Genomic DNA, 27,016 nt, shown 5'->3' with positions numbered 1-27,016 from the left:
ATGAATGCTTGTCTCTAGAGCATTACCTTTGAAATGACTGCTTAAAATGAGATTTATTGTATCTTTACTAATATTTGGCAATATGTCCATCTTGCTCAATTGTTTATTAATTTGTCACTTAACTACTTAATTTAAAAGCATAACGATCTTTAATATCCAACCTGAATTTGGCTAGTTTACCACTGGACACCAAAAAGTATAACTGAAGAGTTTGTATTTTCAGTACTATCTTTTTTTTAGCCTATGCAGCCTCACCTGCAGTAGAGGTGGTACTGGGCAGTAACCACTTTACCAGTGCAAACTTGTACATATTCTGTTTAGTTTCCTCATAAGAAGCAGAATCTGTTTCACTTTATGGGCATTAGTTACTTGCTGTTGACTGTAAATTATCATTCTTATGGTTTAGCTGGGAATGAAATTGTGATTTTTACTGCAGCAACTCTCTTCTAAAGCTACTTAAATTTTGATAATTTAAGATGGCATAGTTGATACATCTTTTTAGAGTGAGCAGTTATTTCATCAGCCTTGATGGGATTTCTATTCTGTCTGGTTTTATAGTATGATAGAGCTTCTGGTTCTCAAAAGCTGTAGTATTTTTTTCTGTTGAGTCCAAATTACTCCTCTATTTGCAAACAAGCTGAAACTTCTATTCTAATACATGAATCAATGGTACTTTAGAGGAAAAGCACTTATTAAATAAAAAAAGTTGCCCTTTATGTATTAGTGCGACACCTTAGTGTTTCCATCTTGGGCACTTCTTAAGCTTTTCTGTTCACTATACTAAAATTTTCTTTCAGTAAAGTGATACACAAAATATTTCTATACAATTCCAATTTTCAATGTGTACATTTGTTCTTTTTACAAGTTGTTGTCTGGCTTAGTTTGAATTTTTTTAGGTTCAGTAAATTCTGATGTAATTCATTTGTTATTACAAGGTGGTGTTGTTTTTTGTTGCTGCAAAATTTGTTGTTGCAAAATAGTGATAGAGCTTAAGACTCCCCGGTTGCTTTCATTGCTATTGATTTGTCTAATTGTAGCTAACTACATGTCAGTTTATTTCAGTGCAAAATAACGTAAATTTGCTGGTTTTGCCAGCTGGGGTTTTAGACTCTTCAGACTCTTAACAGGAGAGATCTGGCCAACCTTACTGTGGCACTTCAGAGGTTACTGCAGGCAACAGTCAACAGTGTACTTCTGCCAGAGGCTACGGCCCCTCGAGCATGGTCAGCAGAGCAAGGAGCATGTTGAGAGGCTCTCCTCAGCTGCTCCAGTCCACGTTGGGCATCGCCCAGAGGATTATCTCCTTCGAATTCAAGAGTGCTGCATCCCGATGTGCAGGAAATGTGGCATGGGTTAACAGGGAGCTCCTGAAAAAGCACTAAAATACAAAGGAAGTATGCAAGAGCTGGAGGCAGGGACAGGTGACCCAGGAGGAATAGAGACACTGTCCAAACATGCAAGGATGGGGTTAGGAAAACAGAAGCCTAACTGGAGTTGAATCTGGCCAGAGATATGAAGGGCAAAAAGAAGGGATTCTGCAGGTGTATCAACTGTAAAAGGAATTCTAGGGGAAAGGAGGGCACACAAATTTGGATTGTGGATTTTGTTCCTTTTTCTGTAAGTAGTAGATCTTTATCTTGTCGTGGTTATTTGCAATATATGGTTTTCTATGTGTGCAGAATGGCACACTTCTTTTGTGTCATATGTTTCATAGCTAGTCAGTAGATTTGAGAAGAACCTTAAATACATGTCTGTTGAATGTTTCTTTTATGACAATAGGCTGAAGAATAACTTATAATGAAACTTGTACTCTTTCAGATCCAGCTAACAGATTGATATACCTGCTTGCTATTCTGCAGTAGTCATACTGATTTAAGTGAGGGAAATGCTGGAACTGTTCAAATATGAACTGGTGTCAGAGGTTCAAAAAAGATGAAAAATGTTGAAAATTCTCATTTACTTACAATAATGTTTGGTATAAGAGTATACCAAACCAAATACTATGTTAAAATTAGCCATTGTTATAGGTTAATGTTGTTTTAACTGAGTAAGTTTGTAAGATAGCAGTGTTTAAAGACAAATTTTAAATTTGCTATTTCAAACAAAATCACAGTTTGTATCAAATCATAGGCTTCTACTTAAAAAAAAAAAAATTGTTTATAAATTTTGAGTTGCTGTGAGGAAGGAATGGGATGACATGTTTGCTATCTGGAAAGTGAATTAGATCTCATCTTTATCTCCTTGCTGTTATAGTCTCAGGGTATGGTCCTAGAGACTAGAAGGCAAGACACTGAGGTCAAAGAAGATGGTATACTTCAGCAAACAAAATCAGTCTTCTGTAGCATTCATAATACGTCAGTAAAATATAGCCTGCTTATTTGAAACAAAGTCTATTAATTTGAAATTGATTGGAGTATTTTCACATAATGATGAGGGTAAATCAAGAAAATTAAATGGAATTTGCAGTGTGAAATATATGAGAGAGTATAAGCTGCAGAACATGTTACAAGAGATGACACTTTTTCTTAAGATAACATGGTGCAGGTAGATAAATCTCTTTAGTTAGATTTCCTTATTTATGTTAAGTTGTATAGTAAGAATGTCTCGAACTGTAAATTAATTAGGTACTTTCTGATTGAGGTCTGGATCATTTAAACAGTTACCTGCTTTTGCATAAGTGTTTAATCATGATGGCAAAGTGAAGAAAAAGCTTTTTTAAAAATTTGCATGTATTAATATTTTTTTACTATAATGCTAAGATAGGCTTCAGAATCAATTTTAAAATTTTTGTCTTGTTTTTACTTATTACAATAACACAGATGTTAAGTGTTTTATGTCTTTTAAGACTGTTGAAGAAATTCTGCTACTTTGGGATTTAGATGTAGTGTAGTAAATGAATTCTTCAGTAGTACTTCCCTGTGAGATTATGCCTTTAATCTACTTTCAGTCTGCTTTGCTAACTTTTGTAAACCTTTTATGTGAATGAAATTATCCTTTCAACATTTATGCTGTTTCCAGCATATGTTCTTTCAGAAACCTTTTTATTGATATTTTCTTCTGATATTAGGGTACACATTTTTCTAATTATGCTAATACTGCATAAAGATATTTTTAACATTGCACGTTTATGAATGTAGTCTAAGTGAATATTATTAGGGCATCATGAGGAAGAATTTCAAAAGGAAGTACTAGAATTAAGGCCTTCTATGTGCTGTGTGTGTATGTTTTGATGTTACATAGTTTTATAATTATATAATAGATATAATAAGCTAGGTTGTGCACCAGAAGCGTGATGGCTGCACTAGCCTGTTGTTTTATGCAGAATAAATAGCCCTCATCAGTAAACATGAAATGTTCCCAGAGCTAGTAAAGTGTGTAAGTTCAGTAATGCTGCTTTGAGTACCATGTTAGCTCAGGTGGAGCTGAGGTGGCTGTGTATGAATGGACTAGCACTGTGGTGAGTGTATGCCTCTGTTTCTGCAGAGCTTCTGTTGCATTCAGTACACACTCAATGAGCCACTGTAATTTCTCGTTATTCAGTACCTCAGGCTGTGCTCATTTGTTGTGTCCTGTTGAAATCTGGATATATGATCTCATTTTCAATGATAAGAATTGTGGTATTGGAATGTCTCCCTAATGCATTCCATTCCTTCTTGAAACAGGATTAATTTTTTTTAATATTTCTTTAATGGAAGATTTCTTTCTGGATATTCAAAAGTCAGTAAAGAAAGGAGGAATTGAATCAAGGTCTTTCAATAGGAAACAACAGGCAATCAAAATAATGAACTGTACTATGCAGCTTGCTTATACTATGCAGTCTCTGTTTATGCTCAGTCATAAGCCACAAAACTACATCTGTCCTGAAAGCATCCTTTTAGCTTTATGCAAAGAGGTGCATGAGCAGTTGGGTTTGACAGTACATTTTCTTTTTTTAACTTAAAACACTTGAGAAAGGAAAAAAAAAAAGTGTTAAAAAATTTTTTTTACTGTAAGAATTCTGTCTGAAGTATTGTTCTGTTACTGGAACTCTTATGGACCTCTGTGCCAAACTTCAGGAGAAAACTAGTTTTAAATTATTAGGAGTGTATTGTGAAGTCTGAAGCGTTGTTTGCAAGGATGTAAACTAACAGTTCAAAAGTACAAGTAGAAACTTTTGGTTTGTCTGTGTGCATCTGCAGCTAGCTGAAGGGACCTCAGTTGGTCAACAGAGCCTATTAATTCTGGAATATTAACCTTCAAACTAATGTATTCCCAACCTTGTAACAAGTTATTCTAGTTAACATACTTTGGGATTATAAAAATTTAGAGCTTTTTATATGTATTGCATTTTTAAAAATGTCATTGCATGCTCAAATTTGTGATAAAATGCTGTCTTCCCTTGATAATTTTATCCTATATTTTCAGGCTTCCCCATTATGTAATATTATCTCATGTGCCTGTGCTCTGATAAGGTCATGTTTGGAGGTAAGTTCATATACCAAGATTTCAAGAAAAGAGTCAGGAAAGACTGGAAGCAAGCATGCTGTCCTGTCCAGTCAGCTTCACTTTTATAGTGCAAAGTATTGTCTTCTAAAACTTTATGGTTTTAGATTGCAAATATCATTCTGGCCTAAACTGTTTAGCAATCAAAACTAGTTATCTAGGAGGTGTGAAGGAAGTTAACAATTTCTATTTACATCCTAAAGAAAAATGGCCACATTAGCATCCTAGCAGTAACCTTACTGGAAGTATTGGCAACGTGGTGATTAGAGTGAATCACCTTCTTAATTCTTAGTTTGTTTGGGGTAGCTATTAGTAGTTGTAGCAATTAGTGGAGAGTTGGTTAGAAGGGAAGGGTTTGATTCATTATGAACTTAGTAAATGTTCTTGTTAACTCTCACTAGTTCCTTATAAAACGATAGGCCCTAGGCTAGGGCTCACTCAGCCTTATGACCACAGAAATTCCTGTCTGAACATGTATGGAATGAGAACACTTATGTCAGCAAAGGCCCCAGATTATTTCCTGACTTAAAAGCAGTTTTGGAGACAAGGTAATAGTTAATTATTAGAAAGACACACGGGTGCGCACGTGCGCGTGTACACACACACACACCCCCTCTATAAAAACCTTCTCTATCAGAAAACAGACAAAAATGCAATGTAATATTTTTAAAAAATAAACTAATTAGGGCACTTGATTTTGGAAGCTGTCATGACAGGGTCAAATCTCTTGAAGTTGGCAATGGTGGGTTGCAGCAGATTATTTGAATTCTCATTCTTTTGTTTTCTTCCTGAAGAAAAGATACAGTTTTGAAGAGGTAGAATTGACATGCCAAAACTAGAGATACAGGTAACCTTTTTTTCTTCCCTCTTGTTTTAACTTGATCTCTCTTTCTCACTCATTCTTCCACTTACTGTGAATCTAAAGCAAGGAGAGGAAATGGCCAGCAGATAAAATAAATACGGCAAAATATTAAACCAATATTACCTCAGTCACATTTATTCCAAACATCAGGTGCTAATTTCTTTCCACATTTCAAATTTATGATTAGATCAGGAAATGGCTGAATAAATTATTTAATATAACAAATCTTTTACAGGACAGGTAAGTGAAAGGAAACTTACTCAGCATTGATTTTAATTTAAGACTTTTTATAAAGAGAAACTAGTAAGGTAGTAACATTCATACATTGTGTGCTTATATACTTCTATAAGTGTAAAGAGTAACACTTGGTTTTAGGCTTGTACTGGATTTTGCAATATATAGAAAACAATGCAAGCACCAAAATAATATTTTTTCCTAATTCTTATATACACAAAGCTACTTTAATTTATTAATGCAAAGGTCCCTTAAAATGAGCATAAATATATTTACTGTTTTTTGTTGTGAAAAATAGAAATTAGATAACAGTTTATAATGTGATGGCTAATATGTTGCTTTCACCATGATATTGGTTAGCAAAACTTTTAAATATCTCTCCAGTTTTTAATTATAAGTTAATTTACATATGTCAGCTGAACCTTTACTTAATAAAGACAAACATCTAATTTCATTTAGCAGTGTCAGCAGCTGATGTATTAGGATGACTGAGCATTTATATTAGTTGTTTTGGTCCTCTATACAGTCAGATTGCATTTTCACATTATAGCTAATTTGTTAAAATGGGTAAGCAAAACCAAGAAAAGCTAAATCATCCCTTCGAACACCTTTCATGTGCTACTACTCTTGCTTACCTCCTTCAGCATAGAGCTGATTCAGAGAGCTAAACTAACAGAAAGTGTTCATGTTTTCCTCTTTGTGCTAGTTTTGGCCAGTTTAGCTCCTTGAACTGGCTTCCAGTGAGACCAGGAGAGTACAAGGAGGTAGGTGCAAGTAAAGTGGAGCAACTGCAGAGGAAAAACATTCCTGAGGGCAACTCTGAAACTCTGGCTTGTGTGTGCCAGTAAGGGTCACCAATAGGACACATTATTCAGGGTTTTAGCTGAATTATACTTTGTACAGATACTTGTAATCTGTAGAATTTTAGACAAATACTAAAATTTAGTTGGAGTGATTTTCTGAGGGTCTGTTTTAGACACTTAGATCTTCTTCACTTGTGTAAGTACTTTGAAGTTTGCTCACCAACTTTTAAAAGCCTTGTATGCTATCACAGCTGTGTTAAGCAATATTATTCTTGTTTGTGAATGAATTAATCCATCTTGTCTGCTTTGATTTGATGATGCTCATTGAAGCCAATGGTAAAATTCCAGCTGACTTCCCAAGGATCTGAATGAGTCCCTTAGTTACAGTATGGAGTTATCACTCCTGGACATGCTTGTGAATAATATAGGAGCAGATTTGGATTTCAGATGTTTTGTAAACTTGGTCCTGAAAAGGACTTTGTGCATAAATGCTTTATGGGATATTGGCTTAAATTCTTAGCATTTTGCTGGTATGAGACTAACAGTATTAACCAGACAGTGTAGTACTCATTGATCTGATGTTCACTGCTCTGTGTCCTCTACCTGAAGACCTACTGAATCCTAGAGCTCCAGAGCATTTCCATGGAGTCATTCCTTTAAGCACAATAGAACTATTCTTGAAAGCGTTAAAGCTTATCTCACTTGTCAGAGCTTTGTTGGGAGATACTTCAAAGCTACAGAAGTATTCCTGGAATGATTTAAGCCCATCTCAAAAATGTCTACTTTGTGTTGCCAATACTAGGTGTAGTTAGCACTGCATTCGCTGGCACCTACAGAAAATAGATGTAAAATGAGTAAGTAGTAAATTAAATGAAGTACACTGCTTGGGGGATACAAATGGAACTGTAGAGAATTGCTTCTGCTTTTCACTGTTGCTTTGTTGGTTCATATGCTGTTTAACTTCTTGTGAGATTTTTATCTTTAATATTTTTTTAATTTTGTGAGATTTTTGTGTAAGAGGTTAGTAAGAGCCTGCATAGGATTGAGTGTCCAGTGTAGGTCCTGACGAGACAGTCAAACGCCAACAGTCTGATTTCAGATGCCTATATGCTTATTAAATATTCATTGAAAAATCCTGCAGATTTTAAAGATTTTAATTAAATAACTGAATAATAATCTACTGTTTAGTCCATCTTTGCTCTACCCTGACTGTTGGTTCTTGAAGTAGCAGACTTCCCATTTGTTGTGGCTGTGTTTCACAGTAAAAGGATGTCCTGTGGCTTAATCTTCAACTCCAGTTCTACCTTCTTTCCAGGCATCTCTTACCCAAAGCTCCTCATGGGTTATGTGACTGTCATAAAAGAATCAAGTCTTTTCATTTGGTTCATTCCCTTTTAATTCAGTTTATGACTCAACATAAAATTCACTTTATTTTGTTGCTTTTCTTCCACATTAGTGGCTATTGGGTTTTCCTCATTTTGCTCCTGATTCTAAAATAATAAATACGTTCATCTTCTGATGTTTTAGCAAAGTTTCTAGCTAACATTGGTTCAAAATGCCCTTTGATTAGACAAGTATGTACGTATCTCATGTGAATAAACACTCTTAATGTCTCCTCATTTGTTCTCAGGTAGTCATGTAAAATCCACTCACATTTTTATTTTCCTAAGATACTAACCTAAAATATTTTAGAATTTCCCATTTTCTTTACTAATTATCTCCTGTTGAAAAAAAAGTCACAATTCTGACCTGTCTGGTAATGAGAATTCTTACGAGATCCATTAAATTTAGAGATTTTTATTGTTATTTTGAGTTTCAGAAATTTATCATTATAGAGTGGGAAATTACTTCATGGAATTACTGTCCATGTTGAAAACTGGAGCAATAGAAGGTAAATTTTCTTCTCTTGACCATACAGTCCCAGCTTTGGATTCAGCTTTTGCCTTGACTTTGTGCTCATTGATACAAAACTGCCATGGAAGAAATGCTGGACTCCTTTAAATCAGGGCTTGATGCCTGTATGAGCTAGTAATGTATCCTGGACTTCTTATATATGAATTCATGGAAATCAGAATTTCTAAAAAGAAACAGAATTGGTGCTGGTGGTAACTTCTCTGCTGTACAGACTTACACAGCATCCAGCAGTGAAGACAAATATGCAAAGATACAAGCATATTTCAGTACTGTTTCCTGACAAGAGAAGAGTCCATTTTACACACATGCACAGGTTCACCAGTTGTTAACTGAGCATATCTTCGTATCTGAAGTTTGATTCTGTTTGAAACTTCTAAAAAGTCCTAGTGATGTTATGCCTCATGCTATGAGCAGTCGAGAGAGACTGGCTGGCATATAATGAGTTGGGAATTAATTTCTTGATATTGGCTACAAATTATGATGGTTTTAAGAAAATCTGAATATTCTGGATTATTTTAAATATTCTGGCATATGTTCAGTAGCATTTTAAGGAATGTGAATTTTAAAGCCTCCTATTTTTAAGAAATTAATTTAAGGAATACCTTTAAATGTTGCAAAGGTTTTAAGTTCCAACCTGTCTTTCAACTTTTTTCCTCTTGGATTTCCCTTTTATTGCATGGGAAAACAAAATTCTAATTGTTTTCTAATTTTTTTTGTCCAGTAAAATCAACATCGGTGAAACTGAAGTAAGACAGATGCTAAGCCTTCCTCTTAATTCTGACTCAGCAGTCTGGTTGGTTGGAGTACAGGAATTTGACCCCTTTGTGTTGCTGTCTTGCATGTTTTTCCCTTATGAAAGCCAATACAATCTGCAAAGCCAGCATAGATAAAGAGCTTTGTAGGGTTGTGGTATAGTAGCAAGACTGTTTTGTGACTATGTTCTGAAGGCAGACTGGAGGTGACAGTATTATTTACTTTTGTTGCTTGGGGTCCAAAGAGAGAATAAATTGCTATTGATTTTTGAGACATTACAGTGAATTGTCTGAATGCCTGCAGAATAGCTGGGTGGTAGGAGAGTCAGTCTGCATGGAGACTGTTTTTGAAATGAAAATTCTTTTTTTTTGTTGTTGTTATGTTGTTTCTTAGTTGTTTTTTGCAGAACTGCTTGCTAGAAAACTTTGTTGTGGGTGCCATATTTATTATAGATGTATTTTATCTCTACAAAGAATAGAATTCAACAGCCCATTTTATAACAATTTGAAATAGATGGATAGAGTTTGGTATACAGCCATCTGTGTACATTACTGCTAAGAAGGGAATGCTGACTCTTTGCATTAAATTAACCACTTCATTAAAGACATCTAGAGTAACAATTTATAAGAAGAAAATTAGCTGTATGGAACTGGAAATGATACACCACTAACAATTTTCCCACCCTCTCCTCACAAAGCTGGTTTCCGCAGATTATTCAGGTTTGACATAATTAGTCTACAGGCTGATTTTGGTCATTTGGGGGGGAGAGAACCCTGCTGCTTTTATATTTGTAACTTCAAGGTTTTATAGCAATGCTACATTGTAGTGACACCTGCTGGGAGAGATCTAAACGAAACATCTGAAACTGGCTGCTGCCTGTCAGCTCTTTTCCTTGAGTCGACAGCGTGTGCTCGGGGTGGCAGTCCGGGATGACTCATGGTTTGTATCTCCCCTGGAGGGCATCTGCTGTCATTCCTTTCCGAGGAGCCTAAGTCCTCTGCCAGATTTACTGAGCCTCAGAAAATCACTAAAATGTCATTATACATGTGCAACTTCTGGCTGGGACTTAAATGCCCAGCATCAAATTGCCTAGGTGGATGTGTAAAAATAATGATGGAAGCTATTCAGAATGGTGCATCACAGGAATTAATCTTCTCTACTAAGGGGGGCATATATCAAAACAAGATTCCCCTCTATTTTAATTGATCTACATTTGTGTGTTTACCATTCTGCAATGATGATTCATGACTGGATTCATACCTACTTGGGTTTTATCGTGGAAGGGTGATTTTCCTATATGATGAAGCTTCTCAGGACCAGCTTCCAAATATAAACAAACAGAAGCTGATTGATTCTTCAGCTGAAATAGTGTAAGGGGAGCTACAGCTTCCTCCCACCCCCAAGCTGAGTGGAGTGAAATTTCCAAGACTACTACCAAGTTGTAACTTTCAAGTTTTCAAATTAAGCGGGAGAACTGTGAAACTTGCGACTATTTTTTGACAAAATTGAGGAGCAGTGGAATCATCTGCTTGTTCCTGGGCTTCTGCAGTTCTGTTTTTGCTTGTGTCTGGTATAGTTCTCTGATTTGTAGTTTTGATGTGTGTGTCTTGAGATTTGCCTCAAAACAAGCTGGATACTTGAGCTTGAGAAATAGCTATAATTATTGTGATTTCTGTCCTGGGTACTGCCTCTCAAGAGACTTTGTGAAGATTTACATAAAGCAGTTCCCTGGGCAAGATCACAAGGGATCTGTTGTCTGTTCAGGGAGCTACAGAAACCTATTTTTTCTCTTCAAATTCTCTGCAATTGTTTCTCCATTCAATTAAGGAAGTTCTCAGAAGTGACACCAGAACTCCAAGGGCTTCATATAGTTATCTGTAGTCTTCCACCCTCCCCGCCCCCTTTCATTGCTCTGAAGGCTGTGTCCTGGTGCAGGATGATTATTCTGGGTGAAGTTGTTATTTCCATTGATAGTAGTGCCAGAATTTTTCTCCCTGTAGGTATACATCGTATCTATCCATAAAAGCTGTGTGATGTTCAAGATGTAGTTAATTGCCATAGACAAAGAAAATATGTTTTCTGGCTTCTAAGCAGTACAGCTCTGGAAAAGATGAAAGACCCTGAAATTACCTCCCTTTATCTTTCCTAAGTAAGGGCTACTTTTATTTCCCAGACTGACAGACATTAAGCTAGCAGCCTTTCTGTAACAGTGAAGCCATGTAACAATGAGGCTGTGCCAGCAAAGATCAATAACTGCCACTTAGTTGAAGGGTAGCAGTCTGTTCCTACCCAAACCAGTAGTTTACCCATGACAAATAATCCTTGAAGATAATCAGATCACACCACTTGATTTAATTTACTTCCTACAGCAGGAGTATTTGTTCAATGAACCACAAAACCCTCTGGTTTAGCATGGCTTCATATATATTTGTTCATTCATCTTATTCCAGGCTATTACATTTTGTTTCTATTTCTTATATCAAAAATTTCTTGCTGTATAGTATTAAAAACCATTTTTCCTTTAAAACATTCCCTACTTCAACTCCCTTCAGCAACTTCCTAGCCTAGTAAGCACCACCTTCCAAAGAGATAAAACTCAAAATAAGTTCTGATGGTGTCATTTAATACCATCTGATGAGAGAATGGCGATGGTCTGTCTGCTCCCTTTCTGTTGCTCCTGCCAGACTCTTCCATCCAAGAAAGCTTTTACAGTTGACTTTCTGTGGAAGCTACTGGAATGTCTTGCCCCATCTTTTCTTGAGCGCTAAGAGAAAGCTCAAAAGTGAATTTATAGGAGCCAGGCCAGCCTGTCTGTCTTACGTTGATATTCTGTTGCTGCCCTTAGATTCTTTATTGTTGGATAATGGACTTCTAAACTTGTGTAATGATGCTTGATCCTTATGCTTGTACTCATTTATCTAAGGAATGTTTTACTTTTTAATATTTAACCTATGAAACAGCACAATGAATTTTATATATCTTCCATTAAGTATAGTATTACCATTGTTTGTCTGTGTAGGTTATCATCCCTTACAACATAGCACCTGGTATCAAATGAGTTAATGCTGTTGGTCTGCACAGAAACTATTTTTATGATAAAAATAAAATTACTGTGAAAAAACATAGTTTAATTGAAATTCCATTTAAAGGGTAAAATTATGTTATTGATTATGATCAAAATGTCTGAGACACTGATGAATTCATCAATTCCTGTTTTAGACGTGTTATAAATCTTTTAGTGGAGGCAGGGGAATGTGGATGAGATGAATATTTTCAAATTATAGTGGCACATTACTTTTTATGTATAAGTTTTTTTTGTTCTTTGCAATGTACCTGTGAGTGGAAACAGCTTTTTAAGAGCTGCTGTAGAAAAATAACGCGCAATGAAACCTACATTATAAATCAAGCTGAAATCAAACTGGTTTATGCCAATAAAGAGTGTGTTTAAAAAAATCATGATGAACTGTTTCAAAGCTTGCTGAAAAATTATTTCAGTAGTTGCTCTGCTAGAGAAAAAGTGTAGTAAATAAGTGTAAAAGATGTAGCTTTCAAGTGAGGAATTAGACCAATATTTTTTAAGTACAGTAAGTTGCAATATCTTTCATTCAGGCTTCCAGGTCAATATTCATAAAGTAATATTTATTTCCTGCATTAATTTGAAGATTATCTATGATGAATGTGTATTATAGACCTATAGCATTGTTATTTGTGGCAATGAAAAAGTGTTAAGACTAGAAACTACAGCACCTTACTATGGGTGGGAATTTTTTTTTTTTTTAATGGAGGAGGCAGATTGTTAATTGGTTACATTTTGAAAGGTAGGTACTTCCACCTAAGATCTCAGAATTATCAGGCTTCTTGGGCAGGGTCTGGGCACAGTTAATTCACTTAGATAGCATCAATTTAAATTCAAAACACAACTTGTGATACCAACCTTTTACACAGGCGGTGGGTAGTTAAGAGAGAACAAACAGAAAGCCGTAGATAGAGAAACTGCCTGCATGTGCAGTTCTCTGCTTTCATAAATGTATTCGAAGCTCCTGGCCACGCTAGGACAAGGAAACTGACTGTCCCTACAGTTGAAGCTGGGACCTTTTGTAGCAATACAAGATTTATGAGACAATGGAGATGGCTTCTGTAAGTGCCAAGGCTGGTGTGATTTGTAGGCTGTGATACCTTGGTGTACACCGTGACCCAGATGCTGTGGTGAAAGTGGAAGAACCCCCCTTTTGGTCCTCCCTACGGCTTAGAGTGTTTTTCCCAGAAAGAAGTTGTGGCTTCAGGGTGACTGGAAATCAGCACTCCTGCTTTCAGATGAGTGTGGTAATCGCTGTACTGTGGTATAAAAGGAGGACTCTTTCTCTAACTGAAATAAAACTAGTGTCACTGTGCTGCTAGCATATGGTCACTTTTAAACTATTGACTATTTTTGTTTGATACTGCTTACAAAATTTTACTGAGCTGTGAGGATTGTTGAAGGGTAAGGCTCTTTGGGCTGTGATTCATGATGGAAGGTACCTGCTAAAGATATTGCTGTTGTTCCTTATGCTGCTTGTTACCCCCGTGGTGGTCTGTACTCTCTCTGTCAGATGATGTTTTTGAGAAAATGTTTTTTGACAAGTTTTTTTTCTTTAATTAGCTCAATCAGTTCCTCATGTCATAACCAAGAAGACAATCCCCTGCTACAGTAGTGGGGAGAGTGACAACTTCATAATGTGGTATATTAATCGTAGTGTTTATAGCATGAAGCTACAGATGGGTTGCTTTTTATAATGAGGTCCTTTATTATGGTTTATCAGCAATACTGAAAATACTAAACATGCTGTTTTCTAGAGAACAGGTATTTGGTATACTTGAGTAAAGGTAAGTGTACTGAAGGATGGAACAAACACTGGTGTGTTTCTTTTGTTTGCTATTTAAGGAGGTGCCTGACTGTCCAGAGGAGGGGGTGTACATTATTCACTGCCAGGATATAGGGAGGAAAAAGGAATTAGAAATAAATCAGGTTTTTTTTTCCTATGATACTTGTGGCACATGGAGTATTTCTGCCTGCTCACTCCCCCCGCCAATTTAGCCATGGAGCCATGGCCCTTGTAAAGGTGTTTAATTGGTGTGTAATTCTTAGAATAATAAATTGTAAAAAGGAAGATTCCTGGGAAGGGGAAAAAAGCATTATCATTATTCTAATCTTACTAAGAAAATGAATCAAACTTCAAATTAGGGGAGCGTTTATAAATACAGGAGTTTAAGAAGTAGTAGTACGCCCCACCTGGAGTCCTGTGTCCAGCTCTGGGGCCCCCAACATAAGAAGGACATGGACCTGCTTGAGTGGGTCCAGAGGAGGGCCATGAAGACGATCGGGGAGCTGGAGCACCTGCCCTATGAGGACAGGCTGAGAGAGTTGGGGTTGTTCAGCCTGGAGAAGAGAAGGCTCTGGGGAGACCTTAGAGTGGCCTTCTGGTACCTAAAGGGGGCTACAGGAAAGATGGGGAGGAACTCTTTATCAGGGAGCGTAGTGATAGGGTGAGGCGTAATGGTTTTAAACTGAAAGAGGGTAGATTTAGATTAGATGTAAGGAAGAAATTCTTTACTGTGAGGGTGGTGAGACACTGGAACAGGTTGCCCAGAGAAGCTGTGGCTGCCCCTTCCCTGGACGTGTTCAAGGCCAGGCTGGATGGGGCTTTGAGCAACCTGGTCTAGTGGAAGATGTCCCTGCCCACGGCAGTGGGGGTGGAACTAGATGATCTTTAAGGTCCCTTCCAACCCAAACCATTCTGTGATGCTGTGATTCAAAGAGTTCATGAGTAGTAAATGTTCTAGAAATGTTCTAGGTGTGTTAAAGGCACCAGTAACAGGACTTGTAGATGTTCTGTAATCATCTGAATAGGCTGTGGTATGGCTTATGAGCAACCTGTTAAGTTCCTTAATCAGTTAATTAATCATTTAGTACATTAATTTTCATAGCCTGTTATGAACTATGTATAACACCAGTCTTTGAGTGTATGGACATGGGGGTTCCTCAAGAATGAAGAGACTAGTGTGACAGTGTCATAACTGTCAAAGACAGAGATTACTCAACAGAATTGGAGAAGAGTATCTGCTTATTCAGACGAGGCCAATAGCCTGCTCTGTTCTAGGAATTAGAGCTCCTCCTGAGTTTTGAGTTTCAGGCTCAAGAATTTAAGTTCCATTATTTTTAAAAGTAATCTCCCAGAAAATTCATGTTGTTCTTGAATCTTCTGTACATGCAAAGCCATGTCTCAATCTTCTAGTTCCTGCCGCAAATGCATCTGCATGTGGCTGTCCACATCAATCTACTAATTATACTAGGGATACTTATGGATATCATAGAGCTGATAGTAAGAGAGTACTCGGCTGCTGAAGTTTAGATTAGAAATGAAATTGAATCTGGAGTCTGGAACTCCATAAATAAAAATAATAATACTTTCTTGAATACAATTGGAAAGAGAACTTAGGTCTGGGAAAACAGGGTGCATTTTAGTAAAAGAAAGTGCCGCTAGCAAATAAGTGGCTTCAAGTACATACGTGCATGGTTTAGGTGGCAGCAGTATCAGAGGTATCATCCAGACTTTACTTTCACAATTAAAACCAGTTATCTTTTCTCTGTCAATAGCAGAGTTCACAATTTACTTATAGCAATTGTAATCTTCAAAGATGCAAAACTACCTAAAGAAATGCTTTTCACATTTTTCAGGAAATATTATGCTGTGGGTCCAAGGCAGTGTGTGGCCACAGAAGCTACCCTTTGGTGCAGGCTCTGAGGATTTATTGTAGAAGTCTTAGAAATCTCTGAGGTTGTGAACAACGTTTCACTCATCTGGACAGTGAGAGGGGAGAAAACACAACTAACAAGTTTTTGTACTTAATCTATTTAATGCTATGACCCAGAGGATAACAAACTGAAGAGAAGCTTTATACTAGCCTTTATTCTGGTTACCTCCATCAATACGTATTTTTTTCTATGGAGATAAGTATTTTCCCTGATTACTTCTGTATTAAAGATTACTGACTCATGCTAGTATTATGATTATTTTAGGCCAGGGTTGCCATTCCTCAGGGACTGGCTGGGCATTGATGGGCTGGTGGTGAGCATTTGGGAGGGTTTTTTGCATCACTTGGTTTTGTTTTCTCTTCAGATTTTGGGGGCTGTTTGGGTTTTTTTACTTATTAAACTGTCTGTATCTCAACCCATGAGTTTTCTAACTTTTGCTCTTCTGATTCTCTTACCCACCCTCCTGGAGGGGAATGAGCGGCTGTGTGTGGCTGAGCTGCCTACCTGGGCTAAGTGAGTGACTTACAGAAGTGAGTTTTCATCTGTAGCCCATACCAGCCAAAACAGAGCCACTACTGGGTTTGCAGTGGTAATAGTGTATAATGCATGGGACCATGTGGTTTTAAACTTCCTTGACCTACAAAGTAGCACATTATTGGACAGCAAAGGTTAGTCTAGCTATCCAAATGTATTTTTGTTTTTCAACTAGTATTGTAATTCAGTCAGAAGATCTGTTCCAACCATGAACAAATTAGCAAACAGGAACACATGCATAAATTCATTTGAAATGAAAACAAACTACTCGCTAATCAACAAAAAACTGTGTTTCACATTAGCTGGTGTTTTCAAAAAGTTGTATTATTTCCCTTTTGATTTTATTCCTCAACAGGGAAGCACAACTTGGTGTTTTGGCTTGGTTTGTTTTTTTGGTGACAATCAAAGAAATTGCTCAAAATTTCTGTATGTTTGAGTATTTATGATACTATTGGCTAGAAGAAGAAATACTATACGTAATTTTGGGTCTTGATATCTACTTTACATCTTATTTACAGACTTCAGTTTTTGAAACTGGTTTCAAAAGTAATCTGGGTTGTAATCTATTGAAAGAGTAAGAGCAGTATTCTCAAAAAGGAATTATGTAGATCATAATCACAGGCAGCACAGAGGTCACATGAGATGTATTGGGAGCTTCATCCAGCTTTGTTCAGGGATTGGCAAAACAAAGTTCTGAGGTGATAAAACAGTGAAGGTGTGTTTTAGTAGAGCTTAAAATCAGTGTTTTTACTAACACAACAGTAACAACTCGTAGTCATTATTGACTTGCATTGTGTTTGTAGCAGTGACCTAGAGGTGAAAGGCTCCACATCTCATTTCCAACCCTCTGAGCCATGTAGTCCTCCATAATTTAATTTGATGCAAAGCAATTATCGGCCAATTGATTTTCATTGATTGTGCTGTAGGACAGAAACATTCCTGTTACAGCAGAGAAGAACTACTTCTGGGACAGCCTTCCACCCATCTTCAGAGTAAGCAGAGAAGTGTTTAAAGCTAGCTAACTGTAGCTCTTAATGACCTTAGACATCAGTAGATAGTATGTTTCTTGCTTAACTTTTTGTGTCAGCATATTCTCTTTGACCTTAAGCAGTGCTTTGTCCTTTTGTTGTCCCTTACTTTTGCTTTCTTTTGGTTTGTTTTGCTTGCTTGCTCCTTTCCCTGCTCCTCTGCCTTATTTCTTGAATGTTTTCTAGTATCTTTTTCTTCCTTCCCCATCGCAGTATTTTCAATTGACAGATGACTTTTCAGTCTTCCTCTTACGTTTTCTGTCTCCTTATTAATTTCTGCCATGTTTGATGACCCTGTATTGCTGTTCTCCCTGGATCCCCATTCTTTAGTCTTTTATCTTACAATTGTCTGCTTCTGTCTTGCTACTTCTGTGGGGATTTACTTCTCTGCTTCAGCTGTTCTTGTCTCAGCTTGTGCTAACAGTTTCAACTCCTGTGTATACCTGAGTTGCACCTGTAGAGTTCTCTTTAGAAAAGTACAACTCTGAGTGTACCATTTGACCCAGGTGTGCAGATACTTCATCTAACAGGCATTGAATTGAGAGTTACTCAGATTGTTTTAAATACAAAAGACTTTAATTTATAGCACAATTGCCTGTCTTTTCTGACTAACATATTCAGAACAAGAATATATGCCTCAGGTTTTAATGCTGGGATATAATTTCTGATAGTCTCAATATTATGTATAGAAAGTAATGTAGCATAGATTTAAGAGTTTAAAAAAAAAGGGGAAAAAAGATTTTAAGTGTGTTGAGCTATTCTGAACAGTTAGAACTACATTTGTAAAATACTAATTTAGTTTTGTGGTTATTGTAAAAAACAGTGTATCTTTTAGGAGTGTATTCACTATGCATTGATGATTTTCATTGCAGATCTTTTTAACATGAATTCTTATATGCTGGTATTGTTCTACTTGGAAGTAGTTTAATTGCTTAGGCCCAAAAAAGTACCTTGAAAATGAATCATAACTACTCATAAAATTACAACAAAATATTGAAAAGGTTTTTATATGAGGACTCCCAATAAAAGGTTTATTCTGGGTAATTGTGTTTGTCTATAGCTCTTTGACAACACCATCAGTGAAAGTGGTTACTTTTTCTGTTGCGTTCCGATACAGGCAAAATTCAGGTCACTGGTTTCAGTATGGGCAGTAGAAGACTGATGGGCTACTAGTGGGAATTGATAAAGGTTTTGGAAGAGCTTTGGGAAATCTTTCCACTGAAACAGTATTTGCTGATGCAGTGGCTTAGGAGGCTTCTGCTTAGAACATTCCCCTGTTGATCTTCGTAGATTGTTTAATTCCTTGCAATTCAAGGCAGATTAACCATGGCTAAAATGTGCTCTAAGATGATGCTGGCCAAATCACGTCATAGGGCTGGCAAAGTTTCATTCCTCCATCATGTTTTTTGGCAAACAAATGTTTGAACTTTATTGTAGTTGTCCTCTTAAATGTGATATTAAGACTTTTAAAGCCATTTCAGTCTTTTTTTGAACAACTCCAGCATGTTACAATCTTCTCCAAAAATACTATCTATTGCTCATTTTGTCGTTATATTTACAAATTGAAATAATCCATATGATAAAAATGCAGAAAATGCGTGATGGAAACTCACAATACTCTTCTACGTTATAGTAGTTGTTTTCTTTGATAAATTTTCTCTGTATTAATAAAAGCTACTTAAAATCCTTTTAGAGCAATTTGGAGAAATGTCCTCTAATTTGCAGAGTTTTGGTGTGAGAGGGGAGAAGAAATGACCACTAAGGGAGTTTAATGAGATTGTTGACGTGCAGAATTGGACACTGTATTGTAGTAGAGATTTCCATCCTCCATTTCAGTATACATGTGCTAAAACAGCGCTAGCACCTTTATCTGTTCTTGTTTTTCTTAACAAATGTTCTACTGTAGGGTAATATGGTGTTAAACAGGATAATTTTGTTGCTCTGTCCCAGACATACTTTTTTTTCCTTTTCACTATTAATTTATTGTCTGTCTCTGGTTTTCAACCTTAAAGTAAGTGGCAAAGTGATTTTTTTCCTTTTTAACTTCACTTCTGAAAGAACAGATAAAAGTATTTCGGGTCCGAAAGTGAAAACAGTTACTGAAGAGTCTTTTGACATACCCCATAATAATTCGGGTTTGGGTTTGCTGGTTTTGATTTGTAATTGCTTTATTCAACTAAAGAGGGTAACTATGGATTGGCCTTTGCTAGTCTTTTGGATAGAAAATGTTTTAAAGCATATTTTGCATGGCATCAAGAGCCAAGGGGTTTATAAATTTTTCACTTGTGTTCTCAAAAATAATTTAATGGCAGAGCTTGCTTAATAACTTGCTGTATTTTACAATTATTAATATATTTGAAATTGTCTATAAGCTTAAAGAATAAGACATACCTGTGACATCTCCTTGGCAATATAATAATGCAAATGATAACTAGTGATACTGGGTGGGTTCATGGTTTTGTTTTTTGTTTTAAGATTCAGTTGCCAATCTTGAAAAGAGAAAATAAAGGCACTCAGGACAGGTTTTCTGTAAAGTACCTGTTTTATACAATCATAGGATAATTCAGATTGGAAGGGACCTCGGAAGGTCATCTAGTCCAAACTCCTGGTGAAAATACAGTCAGTCAATTCAGACGAGATTGCTCAGGTCTTGAGTCCAGTCAGGTCTTGATAATCTTCAAGAATGGAGCTTCCAAGATCTCTTTGGTAACCTTTTCCAAGGCTTGATTGTTCCCTTTTAATAAGGAATACTTGAAAAGAAAAAGGGTTGGATATTAAGACAAGCATTTCTATGTTCTTAACCCACTCAGAAGTTTTGATTCTTTCTTCTAAGCATTTATGATCTGACTGAGAGTGATGGCATAGGCCATGTATGTAATGTCTTGATAAAATAATTATTTTAAGAACGTAACACCAGGCTGAATTTGCTAGTGTTTTGTCTCTAGTTCAGTCTGATAATATCTTCAGACGTCAGTGATCACTTTGAGGGTATTCTTCCCAATGTCCCACTCTAGTCTCCTTTTATTAGTCTCTTAATTCACAATAGTTATGTTGTTAATTCTGCCCTTTGACCCTTTCTAAGAGTTTTGTGTTTTCATGACAGACTGCAGCTCGACATAATTTTTGAAGGACGTAAGAACAACGCAGACATTCAGTGGTGTTACTCCTCAGTCTTACCCTGCAATTTAGGATTTTTCTGAGCCAGAGTATGAAGCTACACTTTTATTTACTTGGAAGAGTTACTTTTACTACTTAGTTTTCCTTGTACTTAGCTAATTACCTTTTAAACTCGTGTGTAGATAAGGAAAGAATTGATTGGGGGAGACTATGGTCTTCAGAAACATGAGGAGGAGACTGTTCTGTGTAACTAGTGGCAACAGGGCATAATTAAGGAAAGCTTGATGTAAGCAGAACAAAGTTAAAGCTTGACGTCAAGGAGAAAAAAAAGGAAGGCAATGAAATTATGGAGAGATTTTAAGTAGGTGTGTAGAAACTTCAAATGAAAATATTAAAGTCAGAAACTAGTAATGTTTACCAACTTAAAAGTTTATTCCCAGGAAAATGAACGTTGGGTGTGAATGATTAAGGAGGATGTAGCATCCCATTGCTCATGCTTCTGAGCTTCATACTGAAACCTTGGGAAATTGCGCCATATTGTACGTATCAATCAAGGTTAATGCATAACTAGTATAATATTTGAGTTTTAGTTTTATTTCTGATCAGCAGCACATCCAGCAAGTTAAAGTTACTTTTCTGCTATTTGAGTGTAGATATCCTTAGCTATTTTTCTGTGAAGCAGGAGTGTGTAATATTGGAAAAAGCTAAAAACACAGGCAGGCTATGCCATACAAAATATGCAACATCAGTTCCCTTTGAGTTCATGGCTTCTGAGAGTGCCCAGCAACTCAGGGCTGTAGTTCAGCACATTACAAAACTGAAATCCTATTCCTGATAGTTCATATTAGAGGTTGGTTTTTTTTTTTTAAAAAAAAGTGTTTATTCAATAAAGAAGGATTGTTTGCCTGCTCAGTGATTACAGCAGAGCATGAGAAAGGATGCAGTATTTGCCACCCAACCTGTTCTTACTACTGTGCTCTTATAAGTAGAACAAGGAATTACAGCCACCTCAGTTAACACAACACATAGTTTTAAAATTCTATCAGTAGTTGACAAAGCCTGCTATTTTATAAAAATTTTTTAAAACACTGTCACCAGAGTAAGAGAGCATGATACAGGATCAAGCATTTTGCCTTATATATTATTTTCCTAGTTTATTAGCATTCCTTCATCCAGGGGCTTACATCTAGTGAATCTTTAGGACACTTCTGTTAGGTTAAGGGCCTCGAAATGCTCTACTAGGAGTCCTAAGCAGTAGTGTGCAATGAAGAACTTAATTTGAAATCATTTGGGGGCAGAATGACAGATCAATGGCAAGATCAGTTAAGTGTGTAGGAGAGAAATCAATTTATAACAGATAAATCACTACTTGTTAATGGATTAATTAAATAGCGTAGCGTAATCCTTTAAATGATTTCTGGAATGCGATGCATTAATTGACAGTACTGTGATGTTCTTTGAGTTATTGTTCCTTTTTTTTCTATGTATTTGAAATAGAAAACTGCTTTGTACATGAGGAGGATTCAGTTTTATTGATAGTTTGTTGGTCAATGAATTTCAAGTTACGATGATTACAAGCATTAAACAGTAGATCATAAAAAATAAAATGCCAGTGTTGGCATTTTATAAGTTTTTAGTTTTCAGACATTATTCAACATCAAATCATAGTCATCATTGCACACATAGTTAAAAGTCTGTTATCTTAATATATTAATACATTTCATGCTAAATAATGTATCTGTGGACTTTTTGCAGTATTATACCACTTGGACATAATCATGGCCTCATGTGACTAGAGCTGTATCACAGTTTGCACACACACATACCTATGGATCAAAATAACTAAGAAAGAAGAATTATTAGTTTGGATATAACTAGTACAATCATGAAAAGAAATAATAGGTCATTTGGGATAGTGGAGACTTTAAAAAAAAAAAACAAAACAAACCATAAAACATAAAGAGAGTTTTTTAGATGACAAATGTATTTCAACAATAAATAGAGAATTCAGTGTTACAGAAAGCAGTGTTTTAAAAAGGAATGATCAGTAATTTGCTATTAGTAATTTATATACAAGTCTTATTCAAGGCTATGTTAAAGATGATCATCTTGAGTTCTGAAGTCTTCAAAATAAAAAAATTTGATTTAGATTTCAACATAGGTTGAACACTCAACTACAAATCAAATGAATCAGTCCATTGTACAAGATTGTTTTCAAAATATTTCTAATTAATTTTGTCACACTTTCATTGGTTTGTATGATAGAAGTAATTCACATAATTATTTGTAAGAAGTGGTTACCTGTTAATAATTTATTTTTATTTTTCATTCTGGTGCCACGTATACATTTTGGAGGAATATGTACATAAACAATTTCATGTGGTGTATATTTGTATAGTATATGTTAGGAGTAAATGACTAAAATTAAAAAAATGATAGTGGTGTAAAACGGTGTGATTCAGGTTCACTCTATGAAAGTATAGCTAGCTTTAAATATATTCTCATCACAGTATTTTACTATATATTTATTAACCTTTACAGAATTAAAATGTATTTTAAGTGCTCTTATTTGCATATTTGCTCTATAATAATATATTGCCATTAGGGATCTTACATAAATAGACATATTCGGAAACTATAATTTCCCTGCAAGTTCAGTTTTGTCACTGAACACTAGGCAGACAATGAAATTATTACTGTGGTTAACATTTGCTTTTGTTCAATTAATGAATAATTATGAGAGAGCTTACTTTCCTTAAGTGCAGTTATCTCCTTGTGTTTTTAGTGGCTTGCAGTTCATTATGTTTCTAAATGAATAATAATACAAGCCAAGGAATAAATGCCATTTGGGATTACAGTTGATGATGACCCCCAGTCTGGCTCATCATTTCCAATATTTCTGTCTTGTGGTTCTAAAGATTTTCAAAGTAATTGAATCTTTCCTTTTTGTGACTGAACTCCAAAGGGGCTTTTTCAATTCCCCTGTTTTCTATTATAACCATAAAATTAAATTTTTTATCCCAGGGCCTCTATGTTAGTAAAATTTCTTTAGACACAAATTAAATATGAAAGCCTTCTAACTGGGGAAAAAAGAGATTTAGATTCACTTTACTAATCGGGTTTGATAATACACAGCTCTTATAAAACTGGCAAGGAAATTTGTGGGCTTGCCATTAAAATAAACCAAACCCAAACCAAAACTGCTACAGTTCAAGCTACAGGAAGCATCGTTGAGAGTACTCTGTATACTTGATTTCTTAAAATGAGATCTCCTGTAAAGGTCATAAAAGTTTTATAGGAATATCCCACTGATTTGCTCTTCAAGACTAGTAAGGTGGTGTTTTTTTTTTTTTTTTTTACCTCAAAAGCAACTTAGTTCTGAATTGAAAATGTGTTCTCTGAATAATACTCTTAAGCTTTTAAAGTCAATGTGGTCTAATGCTGTCTGTCAGAAGTGGGAAAGGAGACCGCATTTCATGAGTTTCTCAGCGAGTACTCCCAATTCAGGTATCTTGTGTAACTGTGCAGCACTGTGATAATACGTGCTCAGCACAGTTTGAGCTGAGGACTCATTTGATGGAACCAAATCTCATTCACTGGTGCTAGAGAACAATGAAGGAATATTTGACAGAAAGAAGAAACTTTTCTTTTGCTGTCGTAAGCTTAAAGGTGTTCTTGATGGGCATTTGACAGAAATAGACTTCTAAAACCTTGATAGCTGAGTATTTATAAGAAGATAATATACAAAGAAGTCCTTATTTGATAGAAATGAGTTTACTGACAGAATTATGACACAACAAATTAGACTTTAAGACCTTCCTTTATCTGGATTGTATAAACCGGTGGGGTTTTGGTTTTTTGTTTGGTGGATTTGTTTGGAGTTTTTTGTTGTTTTTAATTGTGACTGGTCATGTAATTTTTCAAAACCAAGACCCATTTTTCTGCATTGTTGTGACCTAATGACAAAATTACCTAACAAGGCCATGTGGGCTACCTAAAATCTGTTTTTTCAGGGTCTGGTGTTTGTTTTAATTCCCCATTATGTAATAGAATGTTTAAATATTTTTGAGTAAATAACTTTATTGTGGTGACGGATGACATAATGACATAATATGAATACGAAATGAAATAATAAACCCTCTAATTCTGGCTAGATGTTTATAGCAGTAGAGATTGTTGCCCATCTTTTTAATCTTTTTATTTTTAAAAATGTATTATGGTGATCTGTTCGATAGACTTATCAGTATATTCATAAAAAGTATATTTTAAGTGTTAAGTCTTAACTTTGTGCTAATTTTCTTGCACTCTTTGCTATACCTAGATGACCTTAAATTGTATACATCTTATTTCACTTTGAATGTCCATAATTAAAGGCTTACTAATTGTCTAAACCTGGAGACACACTGGAATGAAAATCCTGTTGCACTAGATTCTGTAGTGTTAGTGTGAAGAAAGGAGGAAATGTATTTGTGGTGCTTGAAAATTTTTAGATTTTTAATAATAATCTATAGATCCAGACTACTTAGGAAACAAATATTATCCAGAATGGGGACATAAATTAATATAGGAAACTTAGGTTTATTCATATAGGGAAACTCCTATGCTCTGTAAGGGGTGGAAGGAAAAAAAAATGTGTGTTTTCATTGTGTTCTTTTTGTTTTGGTGGTGTTTTATTTTTAGTTGTTTTTTTTTTTTTTCTTTAAAGTATAGTTAACACAATCTATTACTCAGTAAAGTAAATCTTTTTTTCTGTGGAAACCATACTCGGAAGAAACCCCAAGGCGTGAGGCACTCTCTTGCTGCCAGTGAGTGGCAGGTCTACTGTTGCCACAGAACAGCATACAGCTCTTCTTGCAACAAATTTATGGATATTAATACTTGAAGAAAGTAAATTTTCAGATGTGCATAAAAAATATTTCATTTCTGAGCTAACCCTGATCTGCGCAGCCTTGGAATCTTATTATCTTAATGGCAATCTTTGCTACTTGACTTCAAATTAAATTAATTTTGGGATGGGTGGGGCATCAGATATCATATCAACTGTAGATTTCTGTTCCTCTTAGTTTAAACTGAAGCTTCTTGAAATGCTATTAAGTGTTTAAGTGTTTTTGCCTTGTGCAAGAAGAGTCACAATTTCAACGATGGGTGAAATGTTTCATGTTTATAATCATCTTAAAATTTGTCGCATGTTTTGAAAATGGGGAAAGAAATATTCCATTAAATACTGATTCAGATAAAAAAACCTTAGCGATGGGACCATATGGGGGAATGGAGTCAGGTCCTTCCTTGGAAAGGCAAGCAAAAACCTTCTTGGTCCCCCTCACCTTCCCAGTTGTCATTATACAATAGGTATGAGGCTTTGGAACTAGACGGCCAGCCGAATGAAGATGGAAACGAGGACCCATCTGGTGAGTCATCCACAGCTTGTCCCTCAGCCCCATGACTTGAGACTTCTTCAATTAAGAAGGAAAGGAGGATAACTGTAGTAGGTGACTCTGTTCTGAGGGGTACGGAGGGGCCCATATGTCGACCAGACCCATACCATAGAGAGGTCTGCTGCCTCCCTGGGGCTCAGGTCAGAGATATTAAAAGGAAGGTCACTGCTCTGGTGCAGCCCTCTGATTACTACCCTTTGTCGGTTATCCAGGCAGGTAACGATGAGGTGGTAGAGGGAAGTCTAAAGTCACTCAAAAAGGACTTCAAGGCACTGGGGTGGCTAGTTGAAGGCTCGGGAGCTCAGGTGGTGTTTTCATCAATCCCTCAAGTGGAAGGGAAAAACACTGAAAGAGGCTGGAAAATACATCTGATTAACATGTGACTCAGAGATTGGTGCCACCATTGGAAATTTGGGTTCTTTGATCATGGCAAAGTTTATAAGGCACCTGGTCTGCTGGCGACAAATGGGACAGGTGGGATGCAACTGTCCCAGAGAGGGAAAAGGATTTTGGGGCAGGAGTTAGCAGGGCTTATTGACAGGGCTTTAAACTAGATATGAGGGGGGAGGGGGAGATAACTGGGCCTGTTAGGAATAAGCTCAAGGGAAGCATGCCAAGGCTTGAAGGATGGTGGAATAGTGAGGGCTCTCCCTCTGCCACTTCATTTGAGAGAAGGGAAAGATGTTTAGGAACTGTGGAAGAACCTGAGAAGGGTCTGGTAGGGAATGGGGCCCACACTCACAAAAAGGTGTTGGATTCATTAGCTCATCTCCAGGGCATCTATACCAATGCACGCAGTATGAGCAACAAACAGAGGGAGCTTGAAGCCATGATGCAGCACGAGAACTATGACATAGTAGCTATAACAGAAACATGGTGGGATGCCTCACATGACTGGAGTGCTGCAGTCGATGGCTACAAGCTGTTCATAGGGATAGACAGGGAGGGAGAGGTGGGGGAGTGGCCCTGTATGTAAGAGAATGCTATGAGAGCTCAGAAATCAAGTACTGTGATAACGGGGTTGAGAGTGTTTGGATTAGGTTAACGACCAATAAAGCAGA

At 36.4% G+C, this 27,016-nt stretch overlaps 1 protein-coding gene across 2 annotated transcripts in view; it reads left to right on the top strand.

The window, feature by feature from the left end:
• The window catches only part of PRKN (parkin RBR E3 ubiquitin protein ligase), an 809,695-nt gene that overhangs the window by 19,291 nt on the left and 763,388 nt on the right, over positions 1-27,016 (top strand). Inside the window, exons 1-2 of one of the 2 annotated variants that reach the window (XM_074862987.1) lie at positions 1,504-1,617; positions 4,405-4,464. In XM_074862987.1, coding sequence (XP_074719088.1) covers positions 4,431-4,464 — 34 coding nt within the window. In that variant the 5' untranslated portion in view covers positions 1,504-1,617; positions 4,405-4,430. Of the gene's footprint in view, positions 1-1,503; positions 1,618-4,404; positions 4,465-27,016 lie in introns of those variants that run through there. The other variant, XM_074862988.1, reaches the window with a different exon arrangement.

Source organism: Strix uralensis, chromosome 3 (assembly GCF_047716275.1).
Source record: "Strix uralensis isolate ZFMK-TIS-50842 chromosome 3, bStrUra1, whole genome shotgun sequence".
Taxonomy (NCBI): Eukaryota; Metazoa; Chordata; class Aves; order Strigiformes; family Strigidae; genus Strix; species Strix uralensis.
This window is presented reverse-complemented; position numbering and strand designations above follow the sequence as displayed.